The sequence below is a fragment of the Cervus elaphus genome, chromosome 7 (assembly GCF_910594005.1).
Source record: "Cervus elaphus chromosome 7, mCerEla1.1, whole genome shotgun sequence".
NCBI classification, from domain to species: domain Eukaryota; kingdom Metazoa; phylum Chordata; class Mammalia; order Artiodactyla; family Cervidae; genus Cervus; species Cervus elaphus.
The window spans coordinates 17,702,073-17,719,085 of record NC_057821.1 but is presented as its reverse complement, the minus strand read 5'-3'; the positions used below and the strand labels follow the sequence as shown (position 1 = coordinate 17,719,085).

The window sequence follows — 17,013 nt, the reverse complement described above, 5'->3', positions numbered from 1 at the left end:
TGGCAGGAGGAGGGGGGCCAAAAGGAAGAGGAAAGGGCGGCGCCGGAGAGGAGGCGCCGTGCGTCGCCGAGGTGGCACTGGCGGCTCCGCCCCGGCGCTCCCCTGGGGCCCCCAGTGTTCCGCCGGGCTGGGCGGAAATGAGCGGCGGCTCGGAGCGGGCGGGCGGCGGGGCTCCCAGAGGCGGGCGGGCAGAGCCGCGGGTGGGGGACGGGCCCCGCCCTGCCGGGCCCGGGAGGCCGCGGACCTGCGCGCGGGCGGGGCGCTGACGGCCGCCCGGGCGCTCGGGCCCGCGCGCCACGCCCCCTGCGGCCTCCAGACCTGCGAAGACACGCCCCCTCCCGCCTCTCCGCCTCGACCCCTTCGGGGGGCCCAGGCGGAGCCCAAATCTCCGCCGGCGCCGCCGCCATCGTCTGTGCCGCGTTCCTAGCTCGGCGAAGGACAGGCCACGCACTGGGACCCCCATCGACTTCTGAGGTGGCCCGAGCCCCGCCGCGGCCCCCCGCCCCGAGCCAGGGTTTTCTTCCGCCCACTCACCCCCAGCCCCCCAGCCCCCCACCCCCGGGCTTCGAGTCCCCTATCCCGCCGCGCCTCGGGATTCTGGTTTCTCTGGCCTGGCCCCCTCCCCCCTCCCTCCCCATACCTTGCCGCGCGCCCCTGGCTGCTTCGGCCTTCCATCCTGGTCCCCCAAACCGCGTGCCCCTCACCCACCAGGTCTCATGTGCACACTTTTCGGGTCCTCACGTCGCCCCCACCGACCTTGATGCTCCAATGCCTCCAGCCTTGGGTGCTTTCAGCCCACCAGCCCCTCCTCCCAGCCCGTCGGGCCCTGCGCTTTCGCTCCATCACCAGATCTCGGGGTCTCTTGTTCCTGCAGACTCTCTCGTGCTTCAACCATTAGAGCTACTACCACCCCTTTGCATACACACTTTGTTCTCGATCCTCAACACCCCAAAACACACATCCCTCTGGGCATCACATACCCCCTCCCCAGGTCCGCTGCAGCCTGTCCAGGGCCCTGGGATTCACTTTAATTCCAAGGCTTCCCTGCCCCCACTGTCCCCTCCCCACTGCTCCAAACGAGCTCCCTCCATGTTGCATGCCTCCATGCTGCATGCCGGGCCTTGGACTTGCCTTTTAACCCGCCAATTTTGAGTTCTTTCAGAACAAACTTCCTGGTATTCCTCTGCTTAGGCCTGGCCCCACCCAGCTAGAGCAGGCAACTCCTGGACCCTGTTTCACCCCACCCAACAGCCTGACAGCTGTTGCCACATTTGCTGTCCCAACTCCTGGATGTCCTTGATTTTCTGACCCCTTACTCTAGCTTGCCTGTTCTCTTTCCCTGTGTTGCCAGGTGCCAAGATGGTAGGGGAACTCCGTTACCGGGAATTCAGGGTGCCCCTGGGGCCCGGCTTGCACGCTTATCCGGACGAGCTGATCCGCCAGCGAGTGGGCCATGATGGGCATCCTGAGTACCAGATTCGCTGGCTCATCCTCCGGCGTGGGGATGACGGGGAAGGGGGCTCCAACCATGTGGACTGCAAGGCTGAGCACATCCTGCTATGGATGTCCAATGATGAAATCTATGCCAATTGCCACAAGATGCTGGGCGAGGATGGCCAGGTCATCGGGCCCTCCCAGGAGACAGCAGGGGAGGCTGGAGCGCTGGACAAATCCGTGCTGGGGGAGATGGAAACTGACGTGAAGTCTCTGATTCAGAGGGCCCTTCGGCAGCTGGAGGAATGTGTGGGCACCGTTCCTCCCGCTCCTCTGCTTCACACTGTCCACGTGCTCAGTGCCTACGCCAGCATTGAGCCCCTCACTGGGGTCTTCAAAGACCCAAGGGTCCTGGACTTGCTCATGCACATGCTCAGCAGTCCCGATTATCAGATTCGCTGGAGTGCAGGCCGGATGATTCAAGCCCTGGCCTCCCATGATGCTGGTGAGGGGCAGCATGGGAAGGAAAGGGGAGCTGGAGAGGGGCTGGGTCAGCTTAACACCTCACAGGGCCCTATGATAGGCACCTCTGATCTCATCAGTATGTAAATGATTCTGTGACCCTTCCCTTTGCATTGGAGAAAGGGAGGTGGGAAGGTGAGTGTGGGCATCTCTGCAGAAAGGGACGACTGAATCTTCAAGAACCTCCTATTAACTGTTTTCCTAGGCAGAGGAAGAGTTTAGACTTAAACTTTTGCAGATGAGGTAGTAATAAGGTAGAATAATAAAGTAAGCTTTGGCTTTTGAAGCAAATCAGCAAATCATGTCATTCTGCTGCATGACAGCAAAAGGAGTGAACTAAGAGTGGAGGGTCCACAAGAGGGGTCTGGGAAGGACGAGGTTAGGAGCTGTTACTGATTGGAATGTGGGTTCCAGGGACCCGGACCCAGATCCTTTTCTCACTAAGCCAGCAAGAGGCCATTGAGAAACACCTGGATTTTGACAGCCGCTGTGCTCTGCTGGCACTGTTTGCACAGGCCACGCTCTCTGAACACCCGATGTCTTTTGAGGGCATTCAGCTGCCACAGGTATTCTGTGGGGAGTGTTGGGAGGGAGCTGTGGACAAAACCTGGGGGCCAGGCCTTTGCACCTGTCCTCAGAGGACAGTGTGGAGAGAAAGCTGGAACAAGGCAAATGTAGACCAAAGTTTGTGTCCTGCAGGTCCCAGGAAGGCTGCTCTTCTCCCTGGTGAAGCACTATTTGCATGTCACCTTCCTCCTGGATCAGTTGAATGACACTGCTGCGGAACCAGGAGCCCCGAACTCCACTCCTGAGGAGCTGAGTAGGGAGAGGGGTCGCCTGGAGCTGGAATTCAGCATGGCCATGGGCACGCTGATCTCAGAGCTGGTGCAGGCCATGCGCTGGGACCAGGCCTGGAGCAGACAGGGGCCCTCGGGACAGCCCTCCGGTTCCATCTTCCAGCCCCAGCTGGTGGATGAGGGCCCAGGGCTCCCACCTGCCCAGGCCTTGCCTTCCCGCAGGAGGTCAAGGAGGTTTCGACCTCGCTCTGAGTTCGCAAGTGGCAACACCTATGCCTTGTACGTGCGGGATGCGCTGCAGCCGGGCATGCGAGTGCGGATGCTGGATGACTACGAAGAGATCAGCGCGGGGGACGAGGGCGAGTTCCGGCAGAGCAACAATGGTGTGCCCCCTGTGCAGGTGAGCAGGGCCACCGCCGGGGGTCTGTCTGCGTGGGGCAGAGCTGGGGCATCATGCTTCATGCTGGGGGCTCCGGCATGCTACTCAAAGCGAAAACCCTCAGTAAGCTTGGGATGGTAAAAGGGGGTCAGCGACTGAGAGAGGAGCCATTTGGAAGGCTGAGAAAATTTGTTTGTAGAAGACCCTGAGGTCAGGGAGACTCACTCCCACAAAGAACCTGGTAATAAGACAGTGTGGTTAAAGCCAGGAGGAAGTATAGGGGCATAAGCCACCAAGAATAGGGACTTCCCAGTGGCTGAGAGTCCACATTCACAATGCAGGGGGCCCCAATTTGATCCCAGGTCTGGGAATTAGATCCCACACTCTGCAACTAAGATGCCACATGCCGCAGTGAAGATAGAAGATCTCACATGCTGAAACTAAGACAGCCAAATAAATAAATAAATACTTAAAAAAAAAATAAAAGCCACCAAGGATAAGAGAGAAGAAAGATGTTCCCGTTTAGAGAAAGCATCCTTTACGTGCTCATGTGGGTTCTCCGTATACCATGTGTTTTGCTCTTCGGAGGTTTTTCCAAACCTGGGCAGGTGTCACCCTGAAGGCTGTGTGTTCACATTCATCATGACATAGCCAGTCACTAGGTAAGCTCTTGGCCCCTTCCCTCTCGATTTTCCCCATTTCCCCCAGGTGCTGTGGGAGTCAACAGGCCGCACCTATTGGGTACACTGGCACATGCTGGAGATTCTGGGCTTTGAGGAAGACATCGAGGATGTGGTTGAGGCTGCTGATGAGTACCAGGGGGCAGCGGTCAGTGGAGCCGTGGGTATAGGTGAGCCCAGAGAGGAAGCCAGGGGTCAGCTCGGAGCAGTGGTCCGGCAGGGGGCGGGCAGCAACATCTCTGTGCCCCGTGACCCATTTCCACAGCCCTGCCGTCCTGGCGCTGGAAGCCCATGACCGAGCTCTATGCTGTGCCCTACGTGTTGCCTGAGGATGAGGACGCTGAGGAGAGTGAACACCTGACCCAGGCTGAGTGGTGGGAGCTCCTCTTCTTCATCAAGAAGCTGGATGGCCCCGACCGTCAGGAGGTTCTCCAGATCCTTCAGGAGAACCTGGATGGGGAGGTAGAGTCGGACTGTGTTAGGGGGTGTGGAAGGCTTGGGATGGGAAGCAGAGGCCGACAGCGTAAGGGGCTTCCGGGGAGGGGTCTAAGATGTTTGGGGGGCGTTGATGAGCTGTTTGGGAGGAGCCTGCCATGAGAGGTTCGGGGTGGAGAAGGCGCATGCAGAGAACCCTTCCCCTGGCAAGCGCCTCTGCAGGCAGGTAGAGGCGCCTGCAGCGAGAGCGTCTCCCCCCGATGGCAGGTTCTGGATGACGAGATCCTGGCTGAACTGGCTGTGCCCACAGAGTTGGCCCAAGACCTGCTACTGGCTCTGCCGCAGCGACTCGACGACAGCGCCCTCAGGGACCTGCTCAACTGCCGCGTCTACAGGAAGTACGGGCCCGAGGCCCTGGCAGGGCAGCCGGTCCAGCCGTCCCTGCTGGAAGCCTGGGCCCAGCCTCAGGAATCAGCTGACGCAGCCAGAGTGGAAGGTGGGGTGCCACACGGACAGCAGCTCTGCATACTGGCCTCTCTGAGGGCATTAGCCCAGGAGAGACGTCTGTACCGGGTTTTGTGCAATCCTATCTTGAGACCAGTGGCACCTTAGGAAGAGTCTGAAATGTTGAGATTAGCAGTGAATGGAGAAGCAGCGGTTGTGCTCCCTCCAAAGAATGAAGGAGGATGTAAGGTTAGAACGTTGCAGGAGTTCCCTGGCGGTCCAGTGGTTAAGACTTGGCGCTTTCAATACAGCGGCCTAGGTTTAATCCCTGGTCGGGGAGCTAAGATCCTGCAAGGTGAGAGGCAGACCAAACAGCACAAGAGATTTGAAGCCCTGAAAGCCCTCACACTGAATGTTTTCTGCTGGAGGGAAAAACAGTTTATTGCATGCTTCTGGAAAATGCTCTCCTGTTTGCTCATAGGAAGCTCTTCTGCTTTATTTGGGGGGGGAGGGTGGTCCTCAGCTCGCAACATTTGAGATCTTATTTCCCCGTCCAGAGACCAAACCCAGCCTTCTATAGTGGAAACACAGAACTAGACTGCCAGGGAAGTCCCTCCCTTGCTCTTTTAAGAAAACAAAATAAAAAGTTTGTCATGAAGCTGTCTTACAAGTACATTAAGAGCTCTGAGATCCCCAAAACCTAACTTTTAGGGGGAAAAAAATCAAAAACATTTTTAGGAGAAGAGAGGAGACAACGAGAGTTATGAATGTGTCTCTCCTTTTCTGACCCTTCCCGTCACTAACAGTGGCCAACTCCTGTGATTTCCCCTCTCCTGTAGCAAAGGAAGCCCCAACTCAGGGCTCCAACACACCACTGCAGCGTCTGGCAGAGGGTTTCGGTCCAGCTGGGAAAATCTTTCTGGATCTGGAGGGAGCGTTCCGCTCAGAGGGGCCCCGGCAGGGAGAGGCCAAGCCCCTTCTTCTGCAGCTGCAGCGGCAGCCCCAGCCCTTCCTTGTGCTCATGCGGAGCCTCGACACTCCTGCTGCCAACAAGCCCCTGCACCTGGCCGTTCTGAGGTGAGGGGGTGCGGCGGGGCGGGGCGGGGCAGAGGGGTCTCTGAGCCTGACTGCACATCTCTCTCCTCCTGTCCCCCCAACACGCCCCAGAATCCTGATGCAGCTGGTGGACTTCCCTGAGGCACTGCTGCTCCCCTGGCACGAAGCCATGGATGCCTGCATGGCCTGCCTGCGGTCCCCAAACACTGACCGAGAGGTACCCCTACCCTGCCCCCGGGAGATGCTGAGCGGGGAGACCAGGCAGCTTCTGGCAAGGCAGACACCCCGCCCCACCCCACTCCACTCCACCCCACCCTGGGCGGGGCTCAGAAGGCCACCATGGAGCCTTGTGCTCTTGGTTTGGGTTTTGTGTTTCAAGCTGAATTATATGTATTTTTTTAAAAGGTCATACTGAAAAAAAAAAAGAAAAAGTCATACTGTTCACAGAGTTCACTAATGAGAACAGTGTAACAAGGTATAAACTGAGAATTCTCACTCCCACCTGAGTCCCCTGTTTTCCCAGTGTCCCCCACGTGCCCCTTTTTGATAACCACTTGTATTCATTTATGTATCTTTCCTGTGTTTCCTTAGATAAATAAGCCCAGATGTGATCTTACTTGCCATCTCTTTTGTTACATAAAAGGTTATATTTATGTTACATTAAGAGCCTCAGTGGAGCCTTCCCTAGTGGTCTAGTGGTTAAAATTCTGTGGTGCTTTCTCTGCAAGGGGCACCGGTTAGATCTCTGGTTAGGGAACTAAGAACCCCTATGCTGGGGCGTGGCCAAAAATGAAAAAATAAAAATGGGTGCCCCCAAAAGTCCAACAGCAAAGAAGAGCCTCAGTGGCTCCTGTTTGGCTGAGCCTGTGGAGGAAAGGGGAGTGAAGGAGGCGGGGGAGGGGGGGGGAACCATGGCAGCCCTCTGCCCTGGAGCGCCCCTGGGTACTGAAGGCTTGGAAAGGGGCCAGAGAACTAGAGTCGTGGAGGCAGTGCATGTTTGCAGCACACACTTTTGGCTGCTCCCCAGGTCTTAGCTCTATGGTGGGCTTCCTTACACACATCTGCTCCCTCTTGGCCCCCTCCTTGTCCTCAGGTGTCTCTGCTTGGGGCCTGAGCATCTCAAAACCCAGCGCCACAGCTGGTTCTTGGGACAGCTGGGCCTGAGAAGAAACAACCAGAGATGCCCCCGGCACCTGTTGCCAGCGTAGTCAGTGGTGCACAGCCCCAGGTCCAGGGCACCTCTTGGCTTTCCCGTTGCAGTTTGTTGGGTTCTCTAATTTCACCCAGCCCTCACGCCTCCCCATCCCTGTCTCTGTCTTTTTTTAATGCTGAGTTTTCAAGCTGCTTATTTTCTTTTTATTAATCCACGTATTATTTATGACCACACTGGGTCTTTGTTGCTGCGCATGGGCTTTCTCTAGTTGTGGTGAGCGAGAGCTGCTCTTCGTTGTGGTGCATGGGGTTCTCACTGTGGTGACTTTTGTTGTGCAACACAAGCTGTAGGTGTGTGGACTTCAGTAGTTGCAGCTCACATGCTCTAGAGCTTGGCCTCAGTAGTTGTGGCGCATGGGCTTAGCTGTCCCCAGGCTTGTGGGATCTTCCTGGACCAGGGGTTGTCCCCTGCATTGACAGGTGGATTCTTTGGGAAGCCCCATCCCTCTCTCTTCACTTCCTCACTCTTTGTTCTCTGCAGTAGCCCTAGCACCCAGCACACAGTAGGTGTAGTCAGTACTGCTGAAGATGCCTTGTGGTCCATCCCCTTTATTCACCTCCCCCGCACCCATCCCAGGTGCTCCAGGAGCTGATCCTCTTCCTGCACCGCCTGGCCTCCGTGAGCAGGGACTATGCCGTGGTGCTCAATCAGCTGGGAGCCCGGGATGCCATCTCCAAGGCCCTGGAAAAGCACCTGGGAAAGCTGGAGCTGGCTCAGGAGCTGCGGGACATGGTGTTCAAGTGTGAGAAGCATGCCCACCTCTACCGGAAGCTCACCACCAACATCCTGGGAGGCTGTATCCAGGTCAGGGGGAAGGTCAGGGGATGCTGGTGGGTTCACAGCTGGGTGAGAGTATGAAACCCAAGCGGTGGCAGGGGAAGGGGGTGTGTTCCTGAAGTTGGAAGGCAGGTGAGTCTAGTGAACCTGGGGGGCTTTGGTTCTCGGCCTCTCTCGGCTCGCTGACCCTGCTCTGCCAGTGTCATGGAGGACGTCCCAGGGCTGCTGGGTTTTTCCTCCACATGTGACTCCATGTCCCTGCCTGCTCCCTGCACCCTTTCTCTCCGTGTCCCGGCTGCAGATGGTGCTGGGCCAGATCGAAGACCACAGACGAACCCACCGCCCCATCAACATCCCCTTCTTCGACGTGTTCCTCAGATACCTGTGCCAGGGTTCGTGCGCGTGCCCTCACCACCCTGAGTCTCCACACCTCCGTGTGTTTTCCCCCCACACCTGCCAGGCTGTGACCATCACCCCTTCCCGCGTGCCTGCAGGCTCCAGCATGGAGATGAAGGAGGACAAGTGCTGGGAGAAGGTGGAGGTGTCGTCCAACCCGCACCGGGCCAGCAAGCTGACGGACCGCAACCCCAAGACCTACTGGGAGTCCAACGGCAGCGCCGGCTCCCACCGTATCACCCTGCACATGCAGCAGGGCGTCCTCATCAGGTAGCGGGCCCCAGGCCTATGCCCAGCACACACCCACACCTTCCTGTGACTTCCCCATTGTTGGTCTTGGGAGGGCCCCCCATCCCCCGAACGTGACCAAAAGATCCCCCCGGCTGTGTCTGCGGGGACACGACTGGATCTGGTGCTGACTGGTTCCTCTGCCCTCCTCCCTCCCAGGCAGCTGGCTCTGCTGGTGGCTAGCGAGGACTTGAGCTACATGCCGGCTAGGGTGGTGGTGTTCGGGGGCGACAGCGCCACCTCCCTTAACACGGAACTCAACTCGGTAGGGCCCCTTGTGCCGTTTGGCCACCCCTCATGGGATCCGCCCTCCTGCCCAGATCCCTAAAGCCCCGTTTCCTCCATCTTGCGCCCCTGTGATGGCATCAGGCCCTGAGCAGTGAGGGTGGCATTGGGACCCCCTCCATCAGAACCCCATGCATCCCAGGGCTGGGGGAAGGAGGGACAGCAGGGGACAGAAGCAGACTAGGGTGCCTTCCGCATTCCCATCCACACACCGGAGAGTGACCGTGCTCTTTACCTGCCCTCCACCCCACCAGGTGAATGTGATGCCCTCCGCAAGCCGGGTGGTCCTCCTGGAGAACCTGAGCCGCGTCTGGCCCGTCATCCAGATCCGCATAAAGCGCTGCCAGCAGGTGGGGCTGGGAGACACAGGGTGGGGGGGCGTCGGCCCCACGCTCTGCGCCCTGTGATTTGCAGTTCTTGGACCAGCACTCCAGCCCATCCTGAGGGTGTGGAGCCGGTGGAAACGGGCCTCTGTGCATTGCAGGGCGGCATTGACACGCGCATTCGGGGGTTGGAGGTCCTGGGCCCCAAGCCCACGTTCTGGCCGGTGTTCCGGGAGCAGCTGTGCCGCCACACGCGCCTCTTCTACATGGTCCGGGCGCAGGCTTGGAGCCAGGACATCTCGGAGGACCGCAGGGGGCTCCTGCACCTGAGCTCCAGGTGTGCGAGCACGTGGGTGCCTGAGGGGTAGCCTGCAGTCTCAGGCTGGCGGACTTAGGCCTGCAGCCCCAGCACCTTCCTACACCCTCCCCTCCCCAGACTCAACGGGGCCTTACGCCACGAGCAGAATTTTGCCAGTCGCTTCCTCCCTGACGAAGAGGCTGCCCAGGCGCTGGGCAAGACCTGCTGGGAGGCCCTGGTCAGCCCCCTGGTGCAGAACATCACCTGCCCTGGTAACCTCCCCTGCCCCGGCCCATTCACCATCCCGATGCTCAGCCCCACTCACCAGCCCCTTCTTGCTCTTCCCTGGGTGATGCCTTTGGCCCATTTGGCACCTGCATTTATTCAGTCTCCCCAGGTCCCCCGCTTCTCACAGCCCAGGGGCGCCTCCTTTCCCATGTGTCCCAGGTGTCAGCTGACCCCACACACACAGTCAGGAGGGGCCTTGCTCCCTCCCCTCCCGCGGTGGTCCACTGCTCTTCCTCTGCACGCCCATCCAGGCCAGCCTCCCCCGCAGGCTCTGCGCACACAACCTGCCTTAGCTTGTTCTTCCGCGCCTCCAGATGAAGAAGGCGTCAGCCCCCTGGGCTGGCTGTTGGACCAGTACCTGGAGTGTCGGGAGGCTGCCCACAACCCGCAGAGCCGCGCGGCGGCGTTCTCCTCCCGGGTGCGCCGCCTCACCCACCTGCTGGTGCACGTGGAGCCCTGCGAGGCGCCCCCCGCGGCGGTGGCCACGCCTCGGCCCAGTGAGTGCTGGGAGCTGGGTTGGGGAGGCGTCTGTCCTTCCTCATTGTCCCCTCCCTGCACGCCCAGCCTGCTGCTCGTCTCCTGGTTTGTGTCACCCGTACCTGGGAGCATCGTTGCTGTGGGCAGCATGTCCGGAAAGATCCCCTGGGCTCAGCCCTGAATGGGGACCCAGGAGCTGAGGGGCTGACCCTGCCCTTCCTCTGCCCCTTCCCCTGTGTCCACAGAGGGCAGAAACAGAAGCCACGACTGGAGCTCCCTGGCCACCCGGGGGCTCCCCAGCAGCATCATGAGAAACCTGACGCGCTGCTGGCGGGCGGTGGTGGAGGAGCAGGTGGGCCGTGCGGAGGGCGGGCGGGGCTGTGCCCCTGGTGTGTTGGGTCACCTTCACGCTGCCGCCTCCCACCCTCCAGGTTCACAGCTTTCTGACCTCACGCTGGCGGGACGATGACTTTGTGCCCCGCTACTGTGAGCACTTCAGTAATCTGCAGAAGTCGAGCTCCGAGCTGTTTGGGCCACGGGCAGCCTTTTTGCTGGCCCTGCAGAATGGCTGTGCTGGGGCCCTGCTGAAGCTGCCTTTCCTCAGAGCTGCCCACGTAAGCCTCCTGTGTCCCCTCCCCTGAGACCTCTCCCCTCAAACTCTCTCTTCCTCTCCTCAAAGTTGCCCACCCCCTACATTCCCACTTAGCAGGAGGCATGTATTGGTATAGACCATGCTATCAAAAATCTAAAAACAAAAGGGAATTCCCTGGTGGCCCAATGGTTAGGACCCTGTACTTTCACTGCTGTGGGCCAAAGTTTGATCCCTGGGCAAGGAACTAAGATCTCATACACACACACACACAAAGATAGAAGAAAAAAATGACCCGCTTTGTGCCATCCTAATACATCTCTGCATACTTGCTTCTGCTTGCGTGCTTGATTTCACATAGTTTTTTTTTATTTCACATAGTTTTACCCATGAGTAGCTAAATGCTTTATTCTGTTTTCTTTTGATCCTTACATTAAAAGTCATTTTCATGTTGCTGTTTGTCCTCAGATTTTTGCATAGAGTCCATCAAATGAATGTACTATAATTTCCTCCACCATTCCTATTATTCCGAAAATATTCAACAAGTGTTTAACCCACTGCAGTGTTACTGCCTGCCGAATCCCATGGACAGAGGAATCTTATGGGCTACAGTTCATGGGGTCACAAAGACTTGGACATGACTGACCGACTAACATTTCTAACACTTAATATGTGTCAGGCACTGTGATAAGAGCTGAAGAGAAATGAAGTCCCTTCCCTCTAAGTTCACAAATCGGAACATTTGTGTGACTCACTTTATCTCAGCGGCCTTGTGTGCTTGTCGTCTTGTGTTAAATTATTGTTGGATTTTAGACATGCTAGATATGAAAATTGTTTTTATCATTGTTAGTATTTTTTCTAATGTTCTTTATTTTGTTGAATTTATTTGGGGGTGTTACATCTTAGTTGTGGCACGCGGGACAAACCCAGCATTGGTAGCATGGGAGTCTTAACCATTGGACCATCAGGGAAGTCCCAGTATTGTTAATGTTTGTACACAGTTGTTAATGATTTTATGAGTTTTATAAAATTGCTGACCAGTTGAGAAAGCTGCTGGCCATTCATAGTTCCTTGCTCAGGCCCTCCTCCTGTGCTCCCGCTCACCAGCTCCATTCTCTCCTTCAGTTTCTGACTACGATGACACCACCCTGAACACACCTGATCTCGCCTCCTTCACAGTTTTCCTGTGCTCTCCCCACTGCCCAGGTGAGCGAGCAGTTTGCCCGGCACATCGACCAGCGGATCCAGGGCAGCCGGATCGGTGGGGCCCGGGGAATGGAGATGCTGGCCCAACTGCAGCGATGCCTGGAAACCGTCCTAATCTTCTCTGGCCTGGAGATAGCCACCACTTTCGAGCATTACTACCAGTGAGTGTGGACTGAGGAAGCGGGAGGTGGGGAGAGGCAGGATGATGGGCAAGGCAAGCCCTCGGGGCCTGGGGGGCTGGGGTCTGGGCAGGCTGGAGTCTTGAGTGGGAGGCCCTGCCAGGCAGCCTCACCAAGGCTCGGCCTGGGCTGTGCACGTTGCAGGCACTACATGGCGGACCGTCTCCTGGGCGTGGGCTCCAGCTGGCTGGAGGGGGCCGTGCTGGAGCAGATTGGCCCCTGCTTCCCCAACCGCCTCCCCCAGCAGATGTTGCGGAGCCTGAGCACCTCCGAGGAACTGCAGCGCCAGTTCCACGTATACCAGCTCCAGCGGCTCGATCAGGAACTCCTGAAGCTGGAGGACACAGAGAAGAAGATACAGGTGGGAGCGGGGAAGGGAACTAAACTAGCAAGTAGCAGAGAGGAAGGCAGAGAGAGGCTTGGGACCGACCCAAGGAGCCGACTGGCTTAGAGGCACCCCGTGTTCCATCTTCAGGTGAGCCGTGATGCCAGCGCCAGTGGCAGGGGGCGTGAAAGAGGGACCGGGGAGGAAGCTGAGCTGGAAGCTGGGGCCGTGGCGGCGGCAGCAGCAGCTGGCGTGGCAGGGGAGGAGGAGGAGGAGGAGGACGAGAGCGAGGATCTCTACTACGAAGGGGCGATGCCAGAAGTGTCTGTGCTCGTCCTGTCACCACGCTGCTGGCCCACCGCCTCCATCTGCCACACACTCAACCCCAGAACCTGCCTGCCTGCCTACCTGAGGGGCACCTTGAACCGATACTCCAACTTCTACAACAAGCGTGAGCAACTGGGCCGAGGGAACTGGGGACCTGGAAGAGGATGGGATGCTGGGAAAGAGCCTGGGCTTGGCGGTAGCCCCTGGGCCTGGCAGCCTGTAGATTCGAGAAGAAAAGACTGGAGCTTAGGTTTGGAGTAGGGGTAGGGCGAAAGGCACCAGATCCCGGGACTGTTGCTGTTTCTAGTCTTCAAATAAAGACCTGGGACTCCCTTTATGGTGGGGAGGATGGAGGCAGAGGCACCTGAGGTCCCCAGAAGGTGATGATTGTCTGGCTCCTGTCAGTCATCGTAACCTCAGCTTCCCACTGGGGGCTGATCTGGGCTGGGCAGCAGCAAAGGAGGTGGGTGATACTGAGACCTTGCCTTCAGGGAGCTCCTCCTCCAGCTTCAAGACATTGTTTCCAGTTTGATGAGAGCCCCAGTCCTTTCTCACTTCCTGGCTCTGTCTCCCTTAAAAAAATGGAGAACCCCTCAGAGGCACTGATCACAGGCTGCCTGGCACAGGCTGGGCTCCCAGATACCTGAGGCTGACCCAGGAGGCAGACTCAAGGAAGGCCAAGCTCTGGAAGCTCAGACCAAGAGCCAGTGTCCAGACACGCTGGACCCCAGGCTCTGCAGAGGTTAGTGGGGACAAAACTCCAGCGATGGTGCATCCTCACCAGCCCCCCGACTCCTGCCGCCTCCCTGACACTCCTCAGGTCAGAGCTACCCTGCCCTGGAGCGGGCCCCGCAAAGGCGACTGCAGTGGACGTGGCTGGGCCGGGCAGAGCTGCAGTTTGGGGACCAGACGCTGCATGTGTCCACCTTGCAGATGTGGCTGCTGCTGCATTTCAACGAGCTGAAGGTGGCCCAGCTCCCCCGCACCTCCCTGCTCTCGCGACCTATCCGTCCTTTTTCTTCTCTCCACCCTCTCTCTTCCCTGCCCCCTCACCCTGGGAGGCCCTGATGCTTCCCTCTTCTTCCCAAGGCGGTCTCTGTGGAGAGTCTGCTGGCACTCTCAGGGCTCCCTCCAGATGTGCTGAATCAGGCAATTGGGCCTCTGACTTCCTCAAGGGGCCCCCTGGACCTTGATGAGACAAAGGACACCCCAGCAGGTCTGTACTTAGGGCACTGGGGCCTGTGTCCTGAGCTGGGGCCAGTGTCCTCGGGGGACCCCTGTCAAGTGACCAGCGCTTATTTCAGGGTTGCTCAAGATTCGAGATGGCAGCGAGGAACCCAGGCCTCGGAGGGGCAACGTGTGGCTCATCCCAGCTCAGACATACCTGAAAGCTGAGGACGAAGAGGGCCGGAACTTGGAGAAGAGACGGAACCTTCTCAACTGCCTCATTGTCCGAATCCTCAAAGCCCACGGGGACGAGGGGCTGCACATTGACCAGCTTGTCTGCCTGGTAGGTGGGGGTGGGTGGTGGGTGAGGGGGCTTTGCTGGCTGGGGGGCAGTCTCCAGGAGGAGTTGGGGGCCCTGCAGGGTGGGGGGCAGTCTCCAGGAGGAGATGGATCCCCATGTGAAGTCGGGCTCACTGTGGACCCTGTAGGTGAGTGAGGTTGGGCCTCGCTGCCCTTGGACTGGGGGCTAGAGGTGGGGTAAGCTGGGCGTCCCTGACCTTTTTCCCTTCGGCCCTCCATACCAGGTGCTGGAGGCTTGGCAGAAGGGCCCGTGTCCTCCCAGAGGCCTGGTCAGCAGCCTTGGCAGGGGGTCCACCTGCGGCAGTGCTGACGTCCTCTCCTGCATCCTGCACCTGCTGGGCAAGGGCACGCTGAGACGCCAGGACGACCGGCCCCAGATGCTGTCCTACGCGGTTCCCGTGACTGTCATGGAGCCTCGCACCGAGTCCCTGAACCCAGGCTCCTTGGGCCCCAACCCACCCCTCACCTTCCACACCCTGCAGATTCGCTCCCGGGGCGTGCCCTACGCCTCCTGCACAAGCACCCAGAGCTTCTCTACCTTCCGGTAGCCCTGGAGACAGGGTCAGGGCTAGGTAGGGCCGGGGCTTTCCACAGAATAAAATGCAGGAGTTCGATGACTTGGCCTGTGTGCTAACTGCCAGGGGTCTGCCAAGGGTGGGGACTTTCCTGGCTGAAAGGAGACAGGAGCCCTCAGCTCTGAGGCTGAATCATGCCATGCCGGGGGCCTTTGGGTGAGGATGGCAGGCTGTGTGGGACTGAGCACCCCCTCTCAGCCGAGGGAATTAAGTGGACTCCAGGGGTGGGCCTTCTCGGAAGGTTATGTGGTCAGAAGAGCTTTCACCTGGCAGGCTGGAGAGTCAAGCCCATCTCGCTACGAGCTGGATGGCTTGCAACTTCAGCAGATCATCAAGCAGGGATCTATTTTCCTCATTTGTAGAACTGATTGGACACTGTGCCTTCCGGAGCTAAGGCTGATGGGGGAAGGTGAGATAAAGGGCCCTTGTGGCCACTGCAGGCCCCCAGGACCTTAACATGTTCCACCTGGAAGCTCTAGGATCTGGGTTAGAAGGAATTGCAGCTCCCGTGGCTCATCCTTGCCCCTGTCCACTCCCACGCACCAGTAGCCTTCCCTGCCCTCAGGACTTTACGTCTCTGTAGGGCAAACACTCCCAGGCTGTGACTTTTGCTTCCCTGACCCTTACAGCCCTTGAGCTGGTTTGCACACCAAGGACCACATAATGATCCCATTTATAGTCCTGTCCCCTAGTCGGCCAGTCTAGAAACAGAATGTGGTTTAGTGGTTGCCTATAGTTGGGGGGATTGGGAAAAACTGAGGAGTAACTGCTACAAAGTATGGCATTTCTTTTGGGGGTGTTGAAAATGTTAAAAAAAAATTGTGATGGTCACTCAATTCTGTGAATATATTAAAAATCACTGAACTGTTAACACTTTAAATGGATCAAGTATATGGTATGTGAATTGTATCTCAACAAAGCTGTTAAATAAAAACCAAAACCCAAAAAAAAAAAAAAAAAACCCAAAACCAACCAAACCAACCCAAACTGAAGCTCAGAGCTTTCCTACATCTCCTCTGCCTCCTCCTTGAAGGGGGAATGTAGCAGTTTGGAGGTTTGGGGGCCAATACCGCCTTGTGGTGGACATGTATCAGTTTTCAACCAGTCTTCACCTGAACCCCCTTCTCATGCTTGGAAACACCCCACCACAAACCTAGAAAGAGGGCAGAACTCACCTCCCACCACATCAAAGACCAGACACTTGCTTTCCCAGCATCCCCCTCACAGGCAGGTGACTAGAGGCCCCAGCTGGAAATGTCTCAGCCTAGAGCAGAGGGAAGTGGAGTGAACCTTTGGTGGCCGTGCTGACATCTTCAGTGATTCTGGTTCCAAAGTAGGACCTGGAGTGCTTCTCACTGCTTTGACTTTACCCCTCACTCCTTTTTGGAGCTTCTCTCCAGCCTTCTTAGTGTTCCTGTGAGCCAAGTAGTTCAATAGTCTTTTTCTCTTATCAGCCAGAATCATGGTTTTGGCATTAAACTAGGATTGATTCACATGACAACTGGGACTCTGCAGTGCTCCCTCACTCCCTCTGGGCCAGGCCAACCATCCTGGTAGCTACAGCCTTCATCTAACCACCACTGGAGAAGCACGTTTTATGCATTTCTTCCCTCAGAACTGCATCCTCTCCCCCGCAGTCAAGCAATAAGTCTTAGTCTCTAACTCCACCTCTTCCTTTCAGGCTGCCTTTTGCTACTTTTTTGCCCCCCTCCCCCCACCAGTAGCACGTGGGATCCTAGTTCCCAGAACAGGGATGGAACCCATGCCCCCTGAATTGGAGTGACTGTGTCCCTAAACACTGGACCATCAGAAAGTTCCTACAGCTGCTGCTTAGATGTCAATCTTTCTCATGTCCTGTAGTTTCTGTTATTTATCTAGGTTCCCAACTTCCACTGTCTGTGATTAACTGATCTTCCTGATTCTTAGGATTTATAAATTATCAACTATAGAAAATTACCCTCTCTCCTTCTGGAACTCTTGATTTGGGTCACATCTCCTCACTCTATCCTCCAACTTCTTTAACCTCTTTCCTTAGTTTCCACTTCTCTGTCCCTGAGGCTCCATCTATGTAGCTTCCTCACATCTACTTCCATTTCATCTTCCCTCTAGGTGTGCCTGATCTGCTGCTAAACCATGAAGTTTCTAATGTCAAATAGTGTATTTTTCATTAAAAAAAATTTTTAAATCAAACCA

The 17,013-nt window shown here is 57.2% G+C and overlaps 1 protein-coding gene across 1 annotated transcript; it reads left to right on the top strand.

The window, feature by feature from the left end:
• Window positions 1-184: 184 nt before the first annotated feature.
• CUL7 (cullin 7) lies at window positions 185-15,762 on the top strand. The gene is made up of 26 exons (XM_043907493.1): window positions 185-474; window positions 1,352-1,939; window positions 2,371-2,522; window positions 2,656-3,153; window positions 3,841-3,982; window positions 4,078-4,274; window positions 4,515-4,743; window positions 5,531-5,768; window positions 5,859-5,964; window positions 7,537-7,764; window positions 8,039-8,129; window positions 8,232-8,403; window positions 8,581-8,686; window positions 8,961-9,056; window positions 9,191-9,366; window positions 9,466-9,599; window positions 9,930-10,112; window positions 10,338-10,444; window positions 10,524-10,706; window positions 11,888-12,048; window positions 12,211-12,427; window positions 12,542-12,842; window positions 13,539-13,684; window positions 13,808-13,934; window positions 14,023-14,228; window positions 14,470-15,762. The coding sequence occupies exons 2-26, from the start codon at window positions 1,360-1,362 to the stop codon at window positions 14,791-14,793; spliced, it is 5,100 nt and encodes a 1,699-aa protein (XP_043763428.1). The 5' UTR covers window positions 185-474; window positions 1,352-1,359; the 3' UTR covers window positions 14,794-15,762.
• The last annotated feature ends 1,251 nt before the right edge of the window (window positions 15,763-17,013 follow it).

What these genes read in the sequence shown, in the direction of transcription:
- CUL7 (XM_043907493.1), top strand. Translation starts at nt 1,360, where the DNA reads ATGGTAGGGGAACTCCGTTACCGGGAATTCAGGGTGCCCCTGGGGCCC. An exon ending in CTGCACCTGGCCGTTCTGAG is followed by an intron (nt 5,769 to 5,858) that starts GTGAGGGGGTGC and finishes AACACGCCCCAG; the next exon opens with AATCCTGATGCAGCTGGTGG. An exon ending in ACACAGAGAAGAAGATACAG is followed by an intron (nt 12,428 to 12,541) that starts GTGGGAGCGGGG and finishes TTCCATCTTCAG; the next exon opens with GTGAGCCGTGATGCCAGCGC.